Below are 21597 nucleotides of genomic sequence, written 5' to 3'. Positions count from 1 at the left end.
GATTACCAGCATGTCACCTCTTAATCTGAAGAATGTTGCAATCAAGATGGACGTGAGGTCCCTGAATGCAACACATAATTTCTTAAAAAGCAAATGGCATCTGATTCAAAGTTTGGATAAGAATAAACTCAATTTTGATTAACACTGTCAGAGAGGTATAAATTAAACAATATGGTTATTGCAGTTGTACACACCTTTTGATGGTGCTTGTGTATACTTTCCAATTGTGCAGAAGTACCTAATGAAGTATTTCGTTACACTTGGCTGCAGATTAGAAATATAATACAAGAGGATTATTTTTTTTCCATATTTATTGTATTTTTTTTCCCCTTCACACACACACACACACACACACACACTAGAGCTGGTTTGTAAACAAATATTACATGAAACATGATCATTAAGGACGAGTTTAAAAACAGTAAAAGCAAATTAGACTCAATGAAAAACTAATTTGGAACTTGTTTGCACCGTTAGATGTTTAAACTAAGTCTAAATGCAACAACAACAGTAAATAATAGCAACCCAAATAAAGATTGAATAATATAACTGCGGAATCGAATGAAAGTGATGAGCAAACTTCTGTCTGCACACTGAGCAAAAACTTGGTGGCAGTTTATATATATGGTGGCAGTTTATATATACACACACACACACACACACACACATGTAGATACACACACGCATATATATATATTTTTTTTACAGAAATAAAGTGCAAATCTGTGGATCAGATGAAAGTGAAAGTTGTGATCCACCTTCTCATGCAATCAGAGCCCTTTACACTGGCTGCTTTATTTACACACACAACCAAATAACATTCACAACTTATGTATGCTTATACAGTATTTTCTGTGTACTTTTTCATTTACATATTTCCTATGGATTATATTCCTGTGTAAGGCAATGATACATGACAGCCAATCAGTATTCATAAATAGTATTTCAGCTAATAATTGTTCGTTTTTTTTGTTACGTTGCACTTCTGATGGTCAATAATTTACAGTAAAGTGACCACTGAGGCCGGCTCAAGTGGCGCACACAAATCTAGTATTGTGGAACTTTGTTACGGGTTTCTTTATTTGAAAGTGCAAGACAAGACAACAGCCAACCTTTTTTGTGTTGTTTTTAAATTCAGAGAGTATCAGTTGGTCTCATAGGTGGACAGCAGGGCGGCGTCGACGGGCTCCATGCAGGAGGGGCAGGTGAAGGACCTCATAAGCCAGTCGTCAATACAGTCCATGTGGTAGATGTGCATGCACGGCAGGAACCGCACTGGGTCGCCGTAGACAAAGTCCAGCATGCAGATCACGCACCTGCAAAACACAGCGCGGGTTCATTTTTAGGTCTATTGGGAAAAACAGCAGCAAGACATGGACAAGCATGCAGGGAATTCAAGATCCTGTCAATTTATTGAAACTTTCCAGCAAACTAAAAACACAAAAAAGCATCCACACTAATCCAATGTACTTTTTTTTTTTTTTTGCTTATTAGTATTTAGGGTTTTTGTGCTCAAATTAAATATAAAGCCACATATATGTATAATTCAAATATAAAATTAAAATGATAAAATGTCTTAAATTCTCCATAACAAATACATCTGTGAATAATTTAACATTCAATAATTACAGTGAATTAGATTAAATAAATATATTAAATAATTACAGTGAAACTATCAATTAATTTACAACCCTTTACTACAAACCATTGATATAGTTCATGGCCTTTTTATTCCTATTTAAAAGGCATTTTTATTTGATGGCTTTTTGGATTACTTAATGGGACTTTTCATTATGTAATTATGTTTCTTGATACTGTAGCACATTGAAAAGACACCATTAAAAGCTCTTTTCTAAAAGCAACCTGAATTTAATGAATCTTCCCAAGTCACCCATTAATTAAAGAGGTGTGGGCGGCATCAATGACCTGACTGGCAGAACCAATCAAAAACAATAACATTTTCCCACTGGTGCTGCTCCCCTATGTGTACACATTGATTCGCCATAATACAGTATTAGGCAGAAATTTTGATTGTGTTGATTGTGTATGTGTACCTAATAAAGTGGTGACTATATATAAAGAGCAAATTTAGTCCTAATGAGCACATTTTGACCACATCATTCATTCAAATAGTAGACAAAATATTTAAGCCTCCACTCCTTACTCTCTGATCTTTTTCTCCGAGCCATCTTGCCCTCCGTCATAAACGCCTTTGGGCAGGTGCTGGATCAGTCCAATACGCTGGGCGATGCGGATCTGCTCCTCCTCTGTCAGCTGGGTGGCTAGACGGGTCTGGCTGGGCGTGGGATGGTACATTGGCATGTGAGCCTGCTCCTGTTGACACACCAGCGATTATCCACATCTTGTCAACTTAAGTTGACAATATAAAGCGGTCAGACTAGTCACGCCTAGGCTCAGCTAATCAGGAGTGTCGTGGCCATTCCTGAAAAGCCGGTCACATTGAAAGTGGGACAGATGTTGATCGCACAATGCTGGAGGCAACATGATGTAAGTCATATACATCCAACCAATTCTGAAGGTTGCATATTGTCATAGTTAAAGCGTATATAATGTCTGTTATCCTTAATTTAAATAATAATAAAAAGAATGATACAAGGTGAGAGCGTATCAATAATCCATCATATTTGATTCCAGTTCCTAATGAGTCTCGATTCCAATGCTTTTAAGAGCAAGGGTCATAAAAGTTTGCATGGTTTAAATGAGGGCGCTAATCAGAAATGAAATGTCTGAACTTCTCCACGAATTGTTTAATGCTATGAACTTTTTTTTTTAATATGAATTTCTCACAGGGCTATTTTCACCTAATATATAAATATACAAATATTCAACTTGAATATAAATGTTATGACATTTCTTTCAACAGGAGTAGACTTTCTCAAAAGATGTTTACTTTTGAAAAGCTAATGAAAAAACATTTCCACATATGTTGTGTTAGTGAATGTGTGATGCTGCAGCCACTTAAACATACACAATCAATCCACTTGTGAAAGTACACGGGCTAATGTTATCACTTAGCACTAGTATACTTTGTTTGCTGCCTCAATGCTGGTGTAAGCTATGTTTTGACACACCCTTATTTTGTTATAAGTAAACAGGATATGGCCAACGGAGTTTTTATTTTGAAGGCCGGAAGTATGTTGTGTGGGTTGAAAAGGTGTCTTGACTGTTGCTAAACTATAATTACAGAGGAAAAGGATCTGTTCATATACAGTATATATGCCTCACCGGACTATAAGACGCACATGTCCACGTCATAAAATGGCATATTGTGGCACGCACAAGTCCATGAGGACCAGGTAGCTCTTTATTTGACAGGAGCCAATGGAAAAGCTATGGAAAAACTCACAACAAACTTGTCAACGTATTGGAGATCACAGGAGGTCATTTGTATTTGCTTTTCTTTGTCCTGTCTTAAATGTTGAAAATATTCTAAACCGCTTTGGCATTTGTCACTTCATGTCACTTTATTACTTGCTATTTTCTTAAAGATTGGACTTATACAAGTATATGAAACACGAGCTCATAAAAAAATGACCATAGCATGATGTCACCGACTAAGCATCTAATCAGATTGCTCTGATGTCATCTCCTATACTGCCCACTGCCACAAGGGGGCATAGTTGTGGGATATCGCCTTGGCATTGTTATGACATGCTGTAATGTAGACAGACACCTTTTTAATAATCTCCAAGAGAAATTCACTGTATAGGACCAAATGTACTTTATTTCGTTCCCTCTGTATTCAGTTAAATTACAGTAGGATTAATAGAACTAGTATTTTTGGCAGTCTTATCGAGCGAATAAAGTTGTTACTGAATAACGAAACTTGCAAATAGCAAACGCTCACCTGGTAAGGCGGAGGTGGCTCCAGGTCTGCATCCGTCACGTCTCCTAAACTCGCCCTGTCCGACTGGGTTTCATGAAGCAGAGAGATGTCGTCCGATGTCGGGGATTTCAGGCAGTTCCCCATTTTTTAATCTACTCCTGGTCCAGGGTTTCCACAAAAAAGAGCTCTTGAAATACTAACGACGCCCGCGGTAGCTCGTTGTTTTTATTCTGATGTCACAGAAAACGGGGCTAATTCACTCCAAAGACACCCTACGCATGTTTATGCAACTCCCGTGGAGAGTTTTCAGAGTTCGTTGTTCAAAAGTTTCAGCTCATGTTTCCACAAAAAACATCCACCTCAAACCCAAAACAACAGAACTCCTGCTAACGGCTAGCTAGCTACTTTTGTCCACAAGCTGGGTGACTTCCTCGATTGGCGACGCTCATTTTTACACTTGGATCGAATTCTGTGCTAAATGTATACGACAAACCTCACTGTCACTGTTAAATTAAACAGTCTAAAGCTCAAACAGCATCGACAGCTCCACGACTAACACTTTTGTCAAGACTTTGAAGCTGCCTTGTCTTGCTAGCTCCTTTCTTCAACCCGACATGCTAAAGTGTCGTTTGGATATGACGTCATGATATACATCTTTCATGTGATTGGCTCGTTTCACCAGATCCAAAACAATGCCCAAGTCCCACCCCTTTTCCAATTACAACATAAAGTGTATGTGTAATACACGTAAATTTATGACGAAGAGGACATAAAAACGAATTTATGTTATACTTTTTCTGTTGTTTTGTAACATAGGAATGTATTTTATAATTTTGTTGCTTCGTATTTATCTTATGTATCTTATTATCTTATTGTCTTCGTTGGTGATGGTGTGATGTGTTTAACCAACCAACCACAAGTAGTTGTCCATAAAATATGTACAATATAAAGTGTTTCTTAACTGTGTTCTTATATTTTAATTTCCCTCTGTATATAATTATGTTTGATGTACAGCACACCAGTTTTAACTTTGGTTGTTGTTAAACTGCTTTATAAAATAAAATTGGTATCAAGTAAAAAATGTCATTGAAAATCAATCACTATTTATACAGCTGAACCAAAGTGCTGGACAACAGTGCAAGATAAACAGTCTAAAAACATAATGTAATAAAACAATAGATAAAAACAATAAAACATCCATCCATCCATCCATTTTTGATACCGCTTCATCCTCATTAGGGTCGCGGGGGCATGCTGGAGCCTATCCCAGCTGACTTCGGGCGACAGGCGGGGTACACCCTGGACTGGTCGCCAGCCAATCACAGGGCACATATAGACAAACAACCATTCACACACACATTCATACTAATGGACAACAATAAAACAATAAATAAAAAAAAACAATAGATAAAGTATAAATAAAATATGGGCCAAATGCACTGCCTTAATAACACACATAAAAAGTAAAAAAAAAAAAAAAAAAACTAACTCTGAAGCGGACTAGAAGCCAGTGCAGAGAGCGCAGAACTGGAGTGATATAGCTCTGTATAAAAGTGTTGGTCAAAAGGGGCGCAGCAGCCTTTTGACCAACACCAGTTGTAGACGTTTCAGTAAAGACTGTATTGATACCAACAGGGCGTTACAGTAATCAGTGCGAGAACTATAATGAACGTATATGCATAGCCATTTCAAGATCTCAGACCAGCAAGCAAATTTGATCCAAACACAATGCACACATGAAAAGTAATATAAAATAAAAAAATTCTGTAGTGTTTTCTACTGTTCCTCCTGCTTTTACTGGAATAATAAACATATGACTAGGTATTGGTGTGTCATTATCAGTGTGGCTCTATTAAACTATGACTCATATTTTTGAATCTTTACTGTTGTGCAATGCTCAATAAATACACACAGGTAGACTTAAGGACACATTTATTTGTATTTACAGCTATTATACACTTAAAAACCAACAAGTATTTTTTTTTCCAGGAACTCATTATACAAATCTATCTTTTTTTATGTGATTTTCACAAATTTGGCCTTGTCCCATGTGATTAAAACAAATACACATTCAAAAAATGCTTTACTTATAAAGCTTGCCAGCCTTTCGCTCTTTATTCTCTCTAAATGTTACAAACAACCCCTGTACATTACTAGTAAGCAATAAGAGTATTGTTTACTTGCGTAGGAAATGTATATGGTGTGTCTGTCTACAGTCATTGTCTGCAGTGGTTATACAGTATTCACAAGAAAATGTAAATAAATGAAGTGTTTCTGATAGATTCCATTGGTAAAGGGTGTCGACTGGCAAAAAACAAACAGGAATGACAATGTAAAAAGTGTTTAAAGGTTCAAGAGTTGGTGGAGGCATCATTGAGCAACAATGCTGGTTTAAATAACAAATAAGCATATTCTATGAGTGCATTCTTATCTCACAAGTTATTGATAAAACAGAAATAACGCTTCCCGCCCCTCACACCCCATGCACATTCAATCATATTGTAGAAAAAAATCCAGCATTGTTGTTGTTAATTGTCTATATAGTATGTCTGGAAAAGTGAGAGATTGCGTTGTGTCAGCTTCTTGTATGCATTGACGATCACAATGTATTTACAAAGATTTATAGGAAAGTTTTGTCGGTAAATCATCCGGAAATAATCATTGCTGATAAAAACATCTATTGGCGTTTAATCATTTGTGTGCAGAGCTCACCAAAAGTCTTAAGCCACAACTAGATGGATACAAACATTATCCCTCTGTTTGTTAGGTAGCAGGCTACTTTCTGGTTCATGATGACAAACAGACATGATCGTACCACTATGATTTTGGTGGGTGCCTCCATCCATCCATTTTCTATCCTAATATGGGTCGCAGGGGTATGTTCTAGCTTCGGGCGAGAGGCGGGGTACACCCTGGACATATCATTCAAACAATTGATCACGCTCCCATTGATACCTATGGACAATTTAGAGTCTCCAATTAACCTAACATGCATGTTTTTGGAATGTGGGAGGAAACCAGAATACCCGGAGAAAACCCACACGGACCAGTGAGCAAATTTGCACATGCAAAGAGATGCCCAAGCGGAAATTCAAACCCAGGTGTTCCTGATCTCCTGACTGTGTGGCCAACATGCTAGCCACTTGGCCAACGTGTGATGGTTGACTCTGCACCTTAATCCAAATCCTCACCAAACTTGTCCACCCCATACAAAGTTTCGTGGACAATGATATGTTTTTTTTTTAGTGGTGGCCCAAGACTTTTGCACGATTCCTCCATCCTGTTGGTGTCTGAATTAAAGTACAGTACTCTATCATCAGTACAAGGCAGGAAGTAAACTTTTTTTTTTTTTTACAGTGTTTTGTGTGAATCAGCAACTACAATTCCAGGAAGAAGTGTTCCGTGTTGTTTTGGGCTGGTCCACACATGGTGTCAATGTACTGTAACTAAGACAACGCTGTACATTGCAGCAAAGAGTCACCGTCTTCTCGTTTCCTAGCACCTGTCGTCCTCCTCTGTGTCACTGAGCGGGTCGCAGCCCGCCACCGAGGCCGTCTGTGCCAGACGCTTTCGGAAGTGTCCGTTGGGGACCTGCCAGCCAGTCCGCAAGTGAGGGCGCCCCGAGCTGACAGTGTTTGAGCGTCCCAGGCTGCAGGCCACGGCCGCCTCGAAGGTCAACGTCTCCATGGGGCCAGTGGGATCCGGGCTGTGGTCCTCCTCTTGGGAGGCCAGGAAGGGCTCGGATGGGTAGCGGCGAGGCGGGGAAGGGTGGTGGCCCACCTCGCCCCCTCTTTCGCCCATCACTTGGTCTTGCCTTTCGGTCTCCGGGCTGCCTTGCTCGTCGTCTTCGCCGATAGAGGGGTCGGTGCGGCACACCAGGGGGGAGTAGGAGATGTGAGGGCGAGAGCGGGTTGGGGTTTGCGATGAGGGTCGACGGACACTGGGGGTGCTAGACTCGGATGTGGAGGGCACAGGGCTGTCTGAGCTGTTACCCTGAGGACGGTAGAAATAATGACAATCAGTATTTTAAACATTATAGGGACAAAATAATTGGAGGCCTCTTAATTAATCAAATAGCGGTTGGGTTCCACCTCTTGCATGCCACCTGAATGTTCATTTTTCATATTTGGAAGACATTTTGGACAACTTTATGCTTTCAATTATGTGGAAACAATTCTGTCCCTGTTTAGAAGACCCATAAAGGCATGTTTGGATGAGTCTGGTGTGTAACAACTTGACAACCCTAATCCCAAATCCTCTTCTGACTGGACAAACATTCCCAAAGACACACTCAGAAGACTTGAAGTTGGACTGCACACTGTAACTGCATATTTGCTTTCATTTTCACTTCTTGCAATGGCCAGGTGTCCCCATACTTGTGGTATTTATGACTTATACAAGTACACATGTTTTGTATACCTGTTTGTCTCTGGGGTGTGTCCTCTCCACACTGGAGGAGCGTGACGGCTGCAAACTACGTTCCTCAGAGTTGCAACGGGATGCGTCCGGAGACAGAAGGTGGCAGCGCTCCTTGGATCGACCTCTCTCTTTGTCGCCCTGCTGCCAGTGCTCAGACCGAGACACTACAGTGATGGCAAAACAGGTTGAAATTGTTACTTAAGTACAGAATAGATGATAGAGGACTTGAAGATGATGTCATAACAACAGCAGGACTGACCTGCGGCCTTGTAGCTTTTGTGGCGAGGTCGATAAAACCTCTCGGGACTTTTCTCCTCCTGCCAAAGACCGTTGACCCGGTGGTCGGCCACGGTGGAGGCGGAACGCTTCATTGAACCGCCTGCAGCCTCCGTCTGCAAACATGCACAAATACAAGCATTACAATGAGATCATTCAGATTATAGGACGTTTCCCATGCATGCTGGGTCGTGGTTCCATGCATGCACCTTTTCTCTGCTCAAACTCAAGCACTAGCAAGCAGTCAGATAGCTATTTGTAAAGAAGTACAGAAATACAGCAGAAATGTAAAAGATTGCCAACAGCAATTCGCAAACATTTCCAACCACCAATCTCTGCGCCAAATTCCATACTAACAATACTCGAATATATAGATTTTATGTACTCAAAATTGTTTTTAAAGGGAAGTTACAATATATATAGTTAATACATATACATATTTGCAAGTGTATCCAAATGTACATCTTTTTTTTTTTCTTTAGTCACAATAAATCTTCCAAAAAATGTATTTGTGCTTTTGTACAACAGCAGAGGTGATTTAACAACAAGTCGAAAAACAACTTCAATATTTTTTTGAATAACAAAGGCAGTGTGAATGACAATATTTCATTTGAATTAATTTTTTTTTTTTTTTAGAAAATATTACTATAGCATACATTTTACTTTCACTTTTTATATTTATATTTTCAACGCTATTTGTATTTATATATTTGTATTAATTTTATTTCACCATGCAAAAAGCTAATTATTTTCAATTAGTCAAATATCACTATTTATTTTTATATATTTATATTTATAGGATACCCACAATATCAAAATGTGTTATTTACAGACACTATTATGCTATAAACCAAGGGTGTCCAAACTTTTCTGCCGAGGGATGTATACAGGAAAATCAAAGGATGTGGGCGTCACTTTGATATTATTATTGTTAATTATTCATATAATATTTAAAATTAAACATGCTAAAATCATTCCATTATAGGTCCAGATATGCTAAGATCATCATTAAATGTTATCGAATCTCCGTTGGGCATCTCTGTGTGGAGTTTGCATGTTCTCCCCGTGCGTGCGTGGGTTTACTCCGGGTACTCCGGTTTCCTCCTACATTCCTACATTCAATTGGCGACTCTAAATTGTCCATAGGTATGAATGGGAGTGTGAATGGTTGTTTGTCTATATGTGCCCTGTGATTGACTGGCGACCAGTCCAGGGTGTACCCCGCCTCTCGCCCGAATTCAGCTGGGATAGGCTACAGCATACCCGTGACCCTAGTGAGGATAAGTGGTATAGAAAATGGATGGATGGATTGTTTATGTGATAGCTTGTTCATCCATCCAATTTCTGTATTGCTTGTCCTCATTAGGGCCATGGGTAAGCTGGAGCCTATCCAAGCTGACTTTGGGTGAGAGGTGGGGTATACTCTGGACTGGTCGCCAGCCAATTGCAGGTGATACCTTGTTCAAACATTCAATATTTCAACTTTTTCTCTTTTCAAGGTAACCCTCCCTCCCTCCCTCCTTTTAATTCTTTGTATAGAACATTCCATGTGGAAGGATAAAAACTGAGCGACTGCAAATGGCCCTGGGCCGCATTTTGGACACCCTTGTTGTAAAAAAACACAATGGTGTTTCATAATAGCAAAAGGGATTGGAAATACATAATTTATTTCCATATTTGTGCCCACACGTTAAGTTTAATTTTATTCACTTAACAAGCAAACTTGTAAGATGAATATCTAGTTATTGTAAAAGAAATGTTCATAATTTCAAGCATTCTAATTAAAATTCAACCACTTTTCAGACCTTGAAGACATTAAAAACAAATTCCAATCATTTGTGGGAACCCTGCAGCCACCTCTGGACATCCAAGTATCCAAATGTTAAGCCTTGACCACATTCCCAAAGCATCACAACCAAAAAAATGCCTGGACTTTTGTCGTGGAGGGGCCCATGCAGCCACTGAAGAAGGTGAATCTCCAGCAAGAGAGGCAAGAGTCATGCAGGAAGTGTGTACCTGCCACTCTACAGCCAGGCGGGGCATGGAGGAGGCCCGCACACACAGGCCCCTCCCTAGTGGAAGATCGAGTGTGGCCTCAATCCCCCAACGGCACTCGCCCACCTGGGTGAGCAAACACAGACAGGCAAGGCAAGAGGAGGAGACAAATCAGGCTCGTCCTTGCCTTGATTTGTCGGGGACAAGGGGTCACCTATCAAAGCCATCACTGGGGGCAAATTTCAGGCCAGAAACAGACAAGTCAACAACAAGAAGATTGACTTGCTTTGTGAGACAAGCCAGAAAAAGACAAGTCACAGGGAAAGATGGAGTCCTTCTTGGAGGAACATGCAGCCATGCATGTTCACATCTTGAGAGCCACACAAAGAACAGACTGTCTACACGCTCCTTTACAACACTTTGACTCATTTTTGGCAACAAGTGAGGACCCACTACAGTGTCGAGACAACACACACACGCTTGTCTGAAAAGATCACAGACAACCACATTCTGTTGGGAACCGAGAGAGTCGTTTGGGAAGGACAAGGAATTACACGTCAGTAATGCTTTGTTTTGCATATGCTTTTTTATGGACAAAAGTATTGGGACACAATGCACCTACAGAGGGAGATGGGAAAATGCAACCATACAAAATATAACTTGCAATCATCTTGAAAGACTTTCAGCAAGATTTTGGAGACTGTACGTTCATCTAAAGCAGGGGTAGGGAACCTATGGCTCGGGAACCAGATGTGGCTCTTTCTTAAGACCATAAAATGCATTTACCGTAAAGCACCGTGTATAAACTGCACTTTTTTTCCACTGATAAGAAGCAAAAAATCTGGGTGCGATTTATACACGAAGACAGGACTGTGACCAGACGCAGAAATTGACGAGAAGTCCATTTTAGAATAGCCGTCTGTGGGTCAGACAGTTGCTTTGACTTTAGCGCCCTCTGCTGTACAGTTGCTGAAAATACTAGTGTATGCAACTAACTTATCTGACTTTTCACACAGTGAAACGATCTCTATATACACTGAAGCTAACCTAAGCTTCCATTAAAACATTGCAAATGTAAAATACAATACAACGTTGGAGTTTATTCAAATTCACACTGAAGCAATGCAATAAAATAATAATAGAGAAAAAGAGAAGCAGTGAAAGATAAGATATCAAAACATCTCTGAAAATTGCAAATTTCTTTATTTTGATTTATTATTATTATTATTATTATTATTAATCTGTGCTTAGTCATAATATTAAAGATCTAGATGCCGAAGTTCAGATTTCTCCTTTATTCTTCTTTTTAAAAATTGCTTAGTACCTTTACGCATGTTGATTTGAGATGAAAGAGTTGGCATGCATTTATTAACTAAACATTTTTTTTTCCCGCTGTGAGCCTGAAAATGGGGGTGCGGTTAAGACACGGGTGCGGTTTATACACGGTGCTTTACGGTATTTAAAAATTTAGCTGACATTTTAAAGTAAAACATTACAGAAATTTCAGTGTTGAAAACAACGTTCAAAATCTAAAACTTTCTTATGCATTTTAATCTATCCATCCATTTTCTATCACAATGCAAGTGGCCAGAGCCTGTCCTTCCAATATAAAATCCAGACAAAACAACGTTGAATAAAGTTTATAAATACTGTATAGTGAAAATACCGGTCACATGGATTAACTGCACATTTTTCAATTTATTTATGACGAGTGATATTGGTCAGGCGCGCCGTTAGACAGTTTCAAGAGCACCTTGCAAATAGGTAAATATTAAAAAATAAACATTTGGGCGGATTGTTTTTTTTTTGCCTTTATTTGTGCGAAACAATGTTTACACTATTTCATGCATGCTACGGAGTAGTACGAATATGGGAATGGGAAAAAAACTGTTCAATAATTTATTTTTCAATAAATTCAGTGTCCAGGTTGCAGAGGTTTCCAGCTTTCATCACTATTAGAGCTTTATGACACCTGCCGCACGGTGGCCAAGCATGTTGGCCACACAGTTAGGAGATCGGGAAGACCTGGTTTCGAATCTCCGCTTGAGCATCTCTGTGTGGAGTTTGCATGTTCACTTTGATATTATTATTGTTAATTATTCATATAATATTTAAAATTAAACACGCTAAAACCATTCCAGTGTAGGTCCAGATATGCTAAAATGATCATTACATGTTATCGAATCTCCTCTTGGGCATTTCTGTGTGGAGTTTGCATGTTCTCCCCGTGCGTGCGTGGGTTTTCTCCGGGTACTCCGGTTTCCTCCCACATTCCAAAAACATGCATGTTAGGTTAATTGGAGACTGTAAATTGTCCATAGGTATGAATGGGAGTGTGAATGGTTGTTTGTTCATACTGGACTGTATGTGCTCTGCGATTGGCTGGCGACCAGTCCAGGGTGTACCCGGCCTCTCACCCGAAGTCAGTTAGGATAGTTAAGTAGCATAGAAAATGGATGGATGGACACCTGCAACACTGGCAACATTTGAATTGTACACGACTTTATTTACCAGCAGATCGCTCAAACAATGTAGCCATTGTCTTTATGCTATTTTGTGCTCATTTGTCATTATATAAGTCTGACTTCAACAGTTGCAATTAAAAGAGTTAAAGCAAATATTCTTTGAGCCTTTGTGAGCTACTCAAAATTACTTTGCGAGATAGGAGATCTCTGTGATAGTTTGTCCATGTTCATGTTCATTAAACAACCCCACACACAAATAGTGTTTTGAGGACAAGACATAATAAGTATAATGACAACAACATAGTAAAGTTGTTCAGTGACACTTGAAAAAGTTAGTACGTACCCCATGAACATGACATCCACTTGTGGCTTCACCGTGGGACAAAAAAGAGCTCTGAACTAACTACATTGCTTGTTTGTTTTAAAAACTAAATGTCACTGTGGTAAAAAGTCACATTTGGAGTCCGAAGACCAGAAGCTAGGCTAACTGCCACCAATGCAAAGTACAGCAATAGCCAGCTAAGAAAAGTGTGTAAACAAAGATGCAAGAATAGTCGAACTGAGACAGATTTGGTAAGGGAGTGATCAACCACACTGGCATCGACTGGCGTAGCCTATGTCAAGCTCAATACGAGACGCGTCATTTTGTTGGCAGCCTTACGTGACACAGCAGAAATGCACAGCGATCGTTTTTTGTGGTCGGCTTTGAAAGGCGTTTATCTGCATGTGCCGATCACTTGTTTTTTACGGAAATCGATCCGAGCATATATAGTATATAGTCCTCAAAGTGGGCACTTGAAGTTGATAATTATTGTATGTGCACAAAACTTTACTTGTATTTAAATTATTGCAGAGTGCAGAGTTATCCTAGTGGAGCGTAGAAGAGGAGAAGGTGATGGAAAACAGGTTTTATCAAAACTATCAAAGGTGTCAATCTTTTTCACAGTCACAACAAATGTAGACACAGGGACGGAAGCACCACTACTGCCAGTGCCAGCCGAGGAGAATGCAGTAGATGAAGCTCAGAGTGACACGTTTCATCCCAAAGATGTGAGTATTAAAGCGGTAAACCATTCTATATGCAGCTTAATGATCTTATCAATTACAGTAAAAGCGTTGAGATGATACACTTGTTAGGTAATAAAAATCCCCCAGGAGGATTTTAAGGACTTCATCTAGTTCAGAAAATAGGAAAATGTTCTCATATTCACACTTGTTAGAAGATGAGAAACATTAATATTTCCAATCGATTTTGTGGAGGTATATATACATGGCTATGTAACTAGCAACTTAAGCTGACAGATAACTGTAACAGAAGTCAAAAGCAGGAAAAAAGTGGCCTGAATTACATAATCACATTTTGCAAACAGTAAAAAAAAAAAAACGATGTGGAGGGCCCCAATGACTACGTTTGAATTGGGCCCCCAAATGACTAAATAAGCCCCTGACAATATTTTTAATGTATTTTTTATTTCCAAATGTTTCAAGCAAGAACACTACAGATGAGCACTGTTTTGGATGGTACTAAATCAGATAGTGATGCTAGTGTTACAGTTTTTCATCTGTTTCTTTCAACCAACAATGCTGTTCTTTTGTAAGGGGCCACTTGGCTGAACAAACATATTCTGCAGGGGGCACTTCACTGAAAAAAAGCTTGTCAGCTTGAGAGATCTTCACACCAAACTCACCTAAACATGCCTTGATAGACCTTGCTTTGTACACAGGGAACAGAAAAGCGCATTCGATAAACTGTTCCCGCAAAGTTAGGCACGGAAGTGTCTTCCTAAGATGAGGAAGTAAGATTTAGGAGAACCTAAGTGGTCTGGGTTATTCTGAAACTGTTGTATGAGTACTACTCATAGTAAACGGGCTCCATCTAAGTATGCAAGAACACCAGATTGAAAAAAATAAAATAATATAAAATAATTGAAATACAAATGTTTACAGTATATATACAGTATATGTATGAAATACATTTTTTAAACCAAATATTTGCTGAAATTTAATTCTAATTAAATGTTCTTTTGGTGATAAGCAGAGGCAGCAAAAACAATGGTATTTGCAAGGCAAATTATTTTTGAAGTGGTACTTTGAGAACCACTGGTCTAGACTATCTCATGGTTGATTAACTGTGTAAAAAATGTGTCACAATTCTTTTGTCCATGTAGTATAAATAATGCATCATACGGCATATGAAGACTTGTCTTCTCTTTGCTTACCAGGTTCTGCTGCTGACTCCCATCAGCATCAGAGCTCATCGACTGCAAAAATAGCTCCTGAGGTGAAATGGGACTCAAGGCCACAAAACCCCCTCTCGTCCTATGTGGGGCGGATGTATAAACGTGTAAATAACACATGAAAGGATGCATAAATATACAGAAAGTACAAATACAAACACACAGGGCCGAGCCAGCACTGTGAGCCATCATGGGTAGAGGCTGCGTGTTGGACAGGATGTCCTCAGGGAGCGTGGACGCATCCAGACGCTTGAACATGAGGTTGCTCTTCTAATATAAGACACACTCCACCAATTAGCCTTTTTCGTCGTAAAATGTCTTGTCACAATCACTTGCCTGAGCTTCCAGCTGTTGCCGCAGCTTCTTGGCCTTGTTCTGTTTGAAGTAGTCCATGATCATCATGGAGGCATAGATCTTCCCCACCGTCATGTCCGTGTCTGCAAACAGCAAGATCAGTACTGACAGCGCTGAATGCTAACATGGCTGCTTTAGAGTCTGACCTTTGTTGATAGGCACCAGGAGGTCCAAAGTCTTCTGGGGCAGGTAGGGCCAGATGATGCTGATCTCTTTCTGCAGTTCAGCATCCAAGGCGATGCGGTCCTCACCACCTGGAGACACAAAGAGCACATTTTGATATGGCTTTTTTATTAGTGTACAGGTGTACCTTATGTTGTGGCCAGTGTGAATTATGAGACACGCATCACTTTACCTCGGGCTATTTTGATGTCCAGCGCCGTGCGTATAAGTGACATGAGAGTGGAGGTGAAGTGGACCGTCATATCCTCATCCACTGGCATGTTCATCAGCACCAACCTCTGAGTGACAAATATGGAGCATTTGACAGTTTTACATTTCTTAATACCCTTCTCATCCCCAAGCTTTAATTACCTTATAGGCAATCTTGGCAGGACATTTTTTGCCCAGGCCCAGTGGAGGAGACATGTGTGTTAACATTTCATACATGGCCGTGTAGTGGATGCGTCCACTGTAGAACGTGATGAGGAAGAAGATACACAGACAACGTGTTAGACAAGTTACCTTTGAGTGATCTGACAAAAGACTTTTCAAGTACATTTGCTGCCCTCTACTGGACGAGTGTCAGGAGTAGCAAATACAGCCTCACAGCCCACATCATTAGGCACACCACTGCCAATAAATTTGCTTTTACAAAAAATTAAATGCTTAGGTTGGACTTGACACAGCCAGACACATATTTTATGATTTTTTTATTTTTGTTGTTATTATTTAACCGCGACCCAGGTGAGGATAAGCGCCATAGAAAATGGATGGATGGATATTATTTATTTATAATATCACTATGAAACATAATAAACATAGAATATATCAAATCACTATCAATAATATCAATAATACATATCAATAATAATATAATATCAATAAATAATATAATATAAATAATATACCAATAATATAAAAATAAAGAACCTGGACCGGGTCGCGGGGGCTCCATGCAGTCTCAGTAAGGAAGTCCAGACTTCCCAGCCTCTGGCCACCTCTTTCAGTTCCGCCAGGGGGACATCAAGGCGTTCCCCGGCCGGCTGTGAGACATAATCCCTCTAACCATCTAACCAGGGAGACGTCCAGGAGGCATCCTGACTAAATGCCAGAGCCACCTCAACTGGCTCCTCTCGATGCCAAGGAGCCGCGGCTCTACTCTGACCTCCTCTCGGACGACCAAGCTCCTCAACCTATCTTTTAGAGTAAGTGCAGCCACCCTACGAAGGAAATTCATTTCGGCTGCTTATATCCGCAATCTTGTTCTTTCGGTCATGACCCAAAGCTCATGACCATAGGTGAGGGTGGGAACGTAGATCAACCGGTAAATTGAGAGCTTTGCCTTGCGGCTCAGGTGCTGCCAATTCGGCTGTCAATCAGCTGTCAATCTCACGCTCCAACTTTCCCTGAGGCAAGGCCTCACTCCCAACCCAAAGGATGTGAGCCAACCTTTTCCGGCAGAGAACCATGGCCAGTTGCAAACCGCCCTAATAAATGCTGTAAGGTCACAGCCTGATGAGGCCATCAGGACCACATCACCCGCAGAGAGCAGAAATTAGATCTTAAGGCACCTTGGCTGCGCCTAGAAATTCTGTCCATGAAAAGTATGAACAGAATCGGTGACAAACGGCAGCCTTGGTGGAGGCCAATGTTCAGTGGGACAAGGCTTGAATTACTGCTGACAATGCAAAATAGGTTCCTGCTCTGGTTGTACTGGTTGTTCTCTCCACCACTCTGGAATAGACTTTCCCAAGGAAGCTGAGTTGTGCGATCCCCTGTACTTGAAAAAGGGGGACCACCACTCTGGTCTGCCAATCCAGATGTACTGTTTCCGACTTCCACACAATGTTGAAGAAATGTTCAACCAAGACAGTCCCACGACATCCAGAGCCTTGAGGAATTCAGGGCGAAACTCATCCACCGTCAGAGCTTCGCCACTGCAGAATTTTTGGCTACAATAATAAGGTCCAGAGAGGAATTTGGTTCCAGAACCCAACTGTGGGTCGAGGTGAGTCAACTGACAATAAAAATACATAACTAAATAAATTTAAAAACTAAAAATAAATGGACAAATACACCAAATACAAAAACAAAATGGATGGGTCGTGTGTTGATCTTACCATGCCAAACGATCGTATTCTCCCCATATTCTGACAAATTCATCCAAGTGATGAGGTCCAAGGATTGAGGAGTCTCGCGTGAGGTACTCAAAGTTATCCATAATAACGGCTACAAACAGGTTTAACATCTAGCAGTGATAAAAGAGGACCATACAAATCATAAAAATTAAAAAATAGGTGACAATTTACTGTACTCTGTGAGTTCTGACCAGGAAGGAGCTAAAGAAGATGAAGGAGACAAAGTAGCAGTAGGCAAAGTCGGTGCCGCAGCCTCCCTCATGGTCCGGAGACAATGTGAAGGGGGCAATGGAGGGGTCGGGCTCGCACTCTTGACCCGACAGACAGGAAAGCATAATCTCCTGCCAGGACTCCCCGGTTGCACTCCTGATAGGTTTAAAAGTAAGCAAGCACCTCATTTGCATGCAATTAAGACAACTGGTGAATGAACACAAACATGCATTAATGTCAGAAGCCCACCTGAAGAGCAGCATGAGAGCACTGAAGAAGGTCTTAAAGTTGTTGTGCTGATTGATATGACTCTCATCATTCAGCTTGATGTTTCCAAACACCTGCAGACAGACATTATATTATTATCAATCCATAATAAAAAAAATCTGAGAGAGACTAAAACAGAGACATACCTGCATTCCGATGATGGCGTATATGAAGAAAAGCATTGCAATGAGCAGGCAAACGTAAGGGAGCGCCTGTTGGAGAGGTGATGGAATTACTTGTCAATAAAATGCCAGAATTTTGCCATTTGAATGAAAAAAGTCTGACCTTGAAAGATTGTACAAAGGTCCAAAGCAGGATGCGAATGGTGTAACCTTGCCTCAGGAGTTTGATCAACCTGGCTGTTCGGAAGAGCTTGAGAAAACTCATGTTGATGGTGTTCACCGACTGGACCAGAAAGAGGAGGGAAGAATAAAAAAATGCCAAAAATATTGCCCTTATAATGTTTGTATTATTTTATTTAGAGTGTTGATGAATGTGTTTCACCTGTAAATCCACAACAATCTCAGTGATGCTGCCAAGAACTGTGATGAAGTCAAAAATATTCCAAGTGTCTCGAAAATAGTTCTGAATGAAATACAATGTCGTCATTGTTAAAATTGCAACAAATGCAAGAAATTGAACGAATTTGCATATCTTTACTTACCACAAAACCAAAGGCCATAATCTTGAGTATGCACTCCATGGAGAAGAGGACGGTAAATGCTGTGTTTAGATGTTTTAGGACTGTATCATAGGCTGTTGGGGCACAGTGGTACTGAAAAAACAGATAACGATTACATGAATTATTGGTAAAGGTCAATAAGATAGTAAAGGCAGAACAATATGCTACAAGGGAACTTTTTTCCCCCCTGGTTGGTATGCAAGTGGGTACAATAATGGTATTTTGGTGTTTGGGGGAATATCATCTAGTGACAGAGGTAAGTGTGACTACATGATTAAGGTAAGATGCAAAACGAAATGGGAATTGGTGTACTAATATTTCCACGAGACCCTAGGCTTTTACCCGCTTTGTGTCCCAAAAAGATGTTTTGCACACGCATATGAAAAAAAAATACTATATTTCCTCAAATATAATATCAAATAACAATAATTAATAATAATTAGAGCTGTAATTCATTACAGGATACAGGTAAATTGGTAAAATAATCTAACTATAATATACAATATCGCAATGGAGTAGAGTAATATATAATGGAACCTTGATTAGCATCATTAATCGGTTCCAGTGAGTGCGACTCTAACCGAAACGTGCTCTAACCAAATCAGTTTTTGCCATAACACATACGGCAAATGTGCTGCACGGTGGTCTAGTGGTTAGCATGTTGGCCACACAGTCAGGAGATCTGGAAGATCAGGGTTCAAACCTCCCTTGGGCAATTCTGTGTGGAGTTTGCATGTTCTCGTGCGTGGGTTTTCTCTGGATACTCTGGTATCCTCCCACATTCCAAAAATATGCATTTTAGGTTAATTGGAGACTCTAAATTGTCCATAGGTATGAATGTGAGTGTGAATGCTTGTTTGTCTATATGTGCCCTGCGATTGGCTGGCGGCCAGTCCAGGGTGTACACCGTCTCTCGCCTGAAGTCAGCTGGCATACCCGCGACCCTAGTGAGGACAAGCAGCATAGAAAATGGATGGATAGATATACTGCAAATCCAATTAGAAAAATGCTTGCCAAATCGCAAAACGTTCGCCGCTAGCATAGAAGGCTACTGAGCTGTTAGCCTCTCCAATTTACTTACTTTACTTGACTTCCAAACTTAAGAAAGTGTTTCAAATGGCGTGTGGAAGAAGGACAAAGTAAGAAGCCAAAAATGTTCCATTTCCATGCAAAATGGGAGGAGAATTTTTTTCAGTCTATCATGTCGGACATGCCATAGTTGACTCCATGCAGTGTGAAGGTAATGTAATATAACGTCATGTCTCATCAATGTAACATTACTAACGCCTAGTGACCAGAATATTACATATAATTTGTCTTTCAATAATTTTTTACTAATAATACGCCATAATCAACCACAAAACAGACATCAAAAACGCGATAGATTGAGGGAGCGATATTCGAACCGTGAAGTTGTGAGGGAAGGCTGTATTGTAAGTACATATATAGTAAATGATGTATAAAAGGAATAAATGAACATTAAAGACATGATTGTTACCAAAGACACGATGTGGCAGCGAGATCAACAAGGACACTACCTATGTTTTGCTATGAGTTATTTCTTGAATTCACTAGTGTTTCTTGCCTCAAGTCCCTGCTTTTCTTTTGTTAAAGGCTGCAAAATAACCCAGGATGAAGTCAAAGGAAGTTGCAAGATGGTGAGAAACATTGAATATTATTGAATTATACTGAATTTAAAAAATAACTAATGCCAAGATATGACAGTGGTGATACAGATGCAGACACCATATTGTATGCTAACCGGAAAATGTACACAAACCCAGGCAAATTTTGCCGTCAATTTTTTACATTAAACAGAAAACACGCTAACTGGGACATACGCTAACTGAAGTTCCACTGTATTATTGCCTTTAATATTTATTAAAATAGATAATATTTTTGCAAAATGATAAAACGTATATAATATTGTTGCATTTTTATAAGGAAAGGCCACCTCTCTAATAAATACCTTACTGATACTCTCTGTAGTTGAGTCCTTGGCCACTATTTGAGTCAGTATGGTATATTGTGTTGCTGTTGTTACCTTCATCATGAGGACCACTGTGTTGAGGGCAATCATGACCAGCACGGTGTACTCAAAAGAGGGCGATGCCACAAAGTGCCACAGCCTGTACTGGAAAGTTTGTCTGTTCTGGGGCATGTAGCGAGTCATGGGCTTGGCACTGATGGTAAAGTCAATGCAAGCCCGCTGAAAGAGACAAAAAGAGACAAAAACAGTTTTAGTAACATTTCCAAGCATGTGCTCAGATATTTACAAGTGTGCTGCACCTCATTCTTCTCTAGACTGCACTCCTGAATCATCTTGTCGCCCTGTTCCTGGAAAGTGATGATGATCAGAGCCACAAAGATGTTTACGAAGAAGAAGGGAAAGACCACGAAGTAGACCACGTAAAAAACGGACATCTCCATGCGGTTGCCTCGACTCGGCCCCATGCTCTCTTCGGTCACGTCGGTGGAGTGCTGCAGCACCCTGGGAAGAAGACACAGAAGACAAGTAAGATTCATGCAACAAACAAATGCCATT

The 21597-nt window shown here is 40.1% G+C and overlaps 2 protein-coding genes across 3 annotated transcripts in view; both read right to left on the bottom strand.

Moving 5' to 3' along the window:
* Nucleotides 1-318: 318 nt before the first annotated feature.
* On the bottom strand, nt 319-4498 carry LOC129171023 (RING finger protein 11-like). Its single transcript, XM_054759310.1, has 3 exons — nt 3869-4498; nt 2165-2334; nt 319-1316 (listed from the first exon to the last, which is right to left on the bottom strand). The coding sequence occupies exons 1-3, from the start codon at nt 3989-3991 to the stop codon at nt 1145-1147; spliced, it is 465 nt and encodes a 154-aa protein (XP_054615285.1). The 5' UTR covers nt 3992-4498; the 3' UTR covers nt 319-1144.
* A 1276-nt stretch (nt 4499-5774) lies between these two features.
* Nucleotides 5775-21597, bottom strand: part of cacna1eb (calcium channel, voltage-dependent, R type, alpha 1E subunit b) — a 66446-nt gene continuing 50623 nt past the window's right edge. The window contains exons 30-48 of one of the 2 annotated variants that reach the window (XM_054758420.1): nt 21342-21543; nt 21097-21261; nt 19035-19145; nt 18875-18955; nt 18656-18775; nt 18517-18582; nt 18353-18444; nt 18085-18259; nt 17876-18003; nt 16128-16224; nt 15949-16054; nt 15740-15847; nt 15576-15676; nt 15403-15509; nt 15222-15321; nt 10559-10663; nt 8526-8658; nt 8267-8430; nt 5775-7840 (exon numbers count right to left, since the gene is read on the bottom strand). In XM_054758420.1, coding sequence (XP_054614395.1) covers nt 7343-7840; nt 8267-8430; nt 8526-8658; nt 10559-10663; nt 15222-15321; nt 15403-15509; nt 15576-15676; nt 15740-15847; nt 15949-16054; nt 16128-16224; nt 17876-18003; nt 18085-18259; nt 18353-18444; nt 18517-18582; nt 18656-18775; nt 18875-18955; nt 19035-19145; nt 21097-21261; nt 21342-21543 — 2659 coding nt within the window. In that variant the 3' untranslated portion in view covers nt 5775-7342. The remainder of the gene's footprint in view (nt 7841-8266; nt 8431-8525; nt 8659-10558; nt 10664-15221; nt 15322-15402; nt 15510-15575; nt 15677-15739; nt 15848-15948; nt 16055-16127; nt 16225-17875; nt 18004-18084; nt 18260-18352; nt 18445-18516; nt 18583-18655; nt 18776-18874; nt 18956-19034; nt 19146-21096; nt 21262-21341; nt 21544-21597) is intronic. The other variant, XM_054758429.1, reaches the window with a different exon arrangement.

This window comes from Dunckerocampus dactyliophorus, chromosome 2, assembly GCF_027744805.1.
Source record: "Dunckerocampus dactyliophorus isolate RoL2022-P2 chromosome 2, RoL_Ddac_1.1, whole genome shotgun sequence".
Classification (NCBI taxonomy): domain Eukaryota; kingdom Metazoa; phylum Chordata; class Actinopteri; order Syngnathiformes; family Syngnathidae; genus Dunckerocampus; species Dunckerocampus dactyliophorus.
This window is presented reverse-complemented; position numbering and strand designations above follow the sequence as displayed.

Bases quoted from the DNA above. Each gene is read 5' to 3' on its own strand.
- LOC129171023 (XM_054759310.1), bottom strand. From the start codon at position 3,991: ATGGGGAACTGCCTGAAATCCCCGACATCGGACGACATCTCTCTGCTT. The intron at 2,335-3,868 runs GTGAGCGTTTGC...GTGTGTCAACAG, and splicing joins AGCCACCTCCGCCTTACCAG to GAGCAGGCTCACATGCCAAT. The intron at 1,317-2,164 runs GTAAGGAGTGGA...TGTGTTTTGCAG, and splicing joins TCGGAGAAAAAGATCAGAGA to GTGCGTGATCTGCATGCTGG.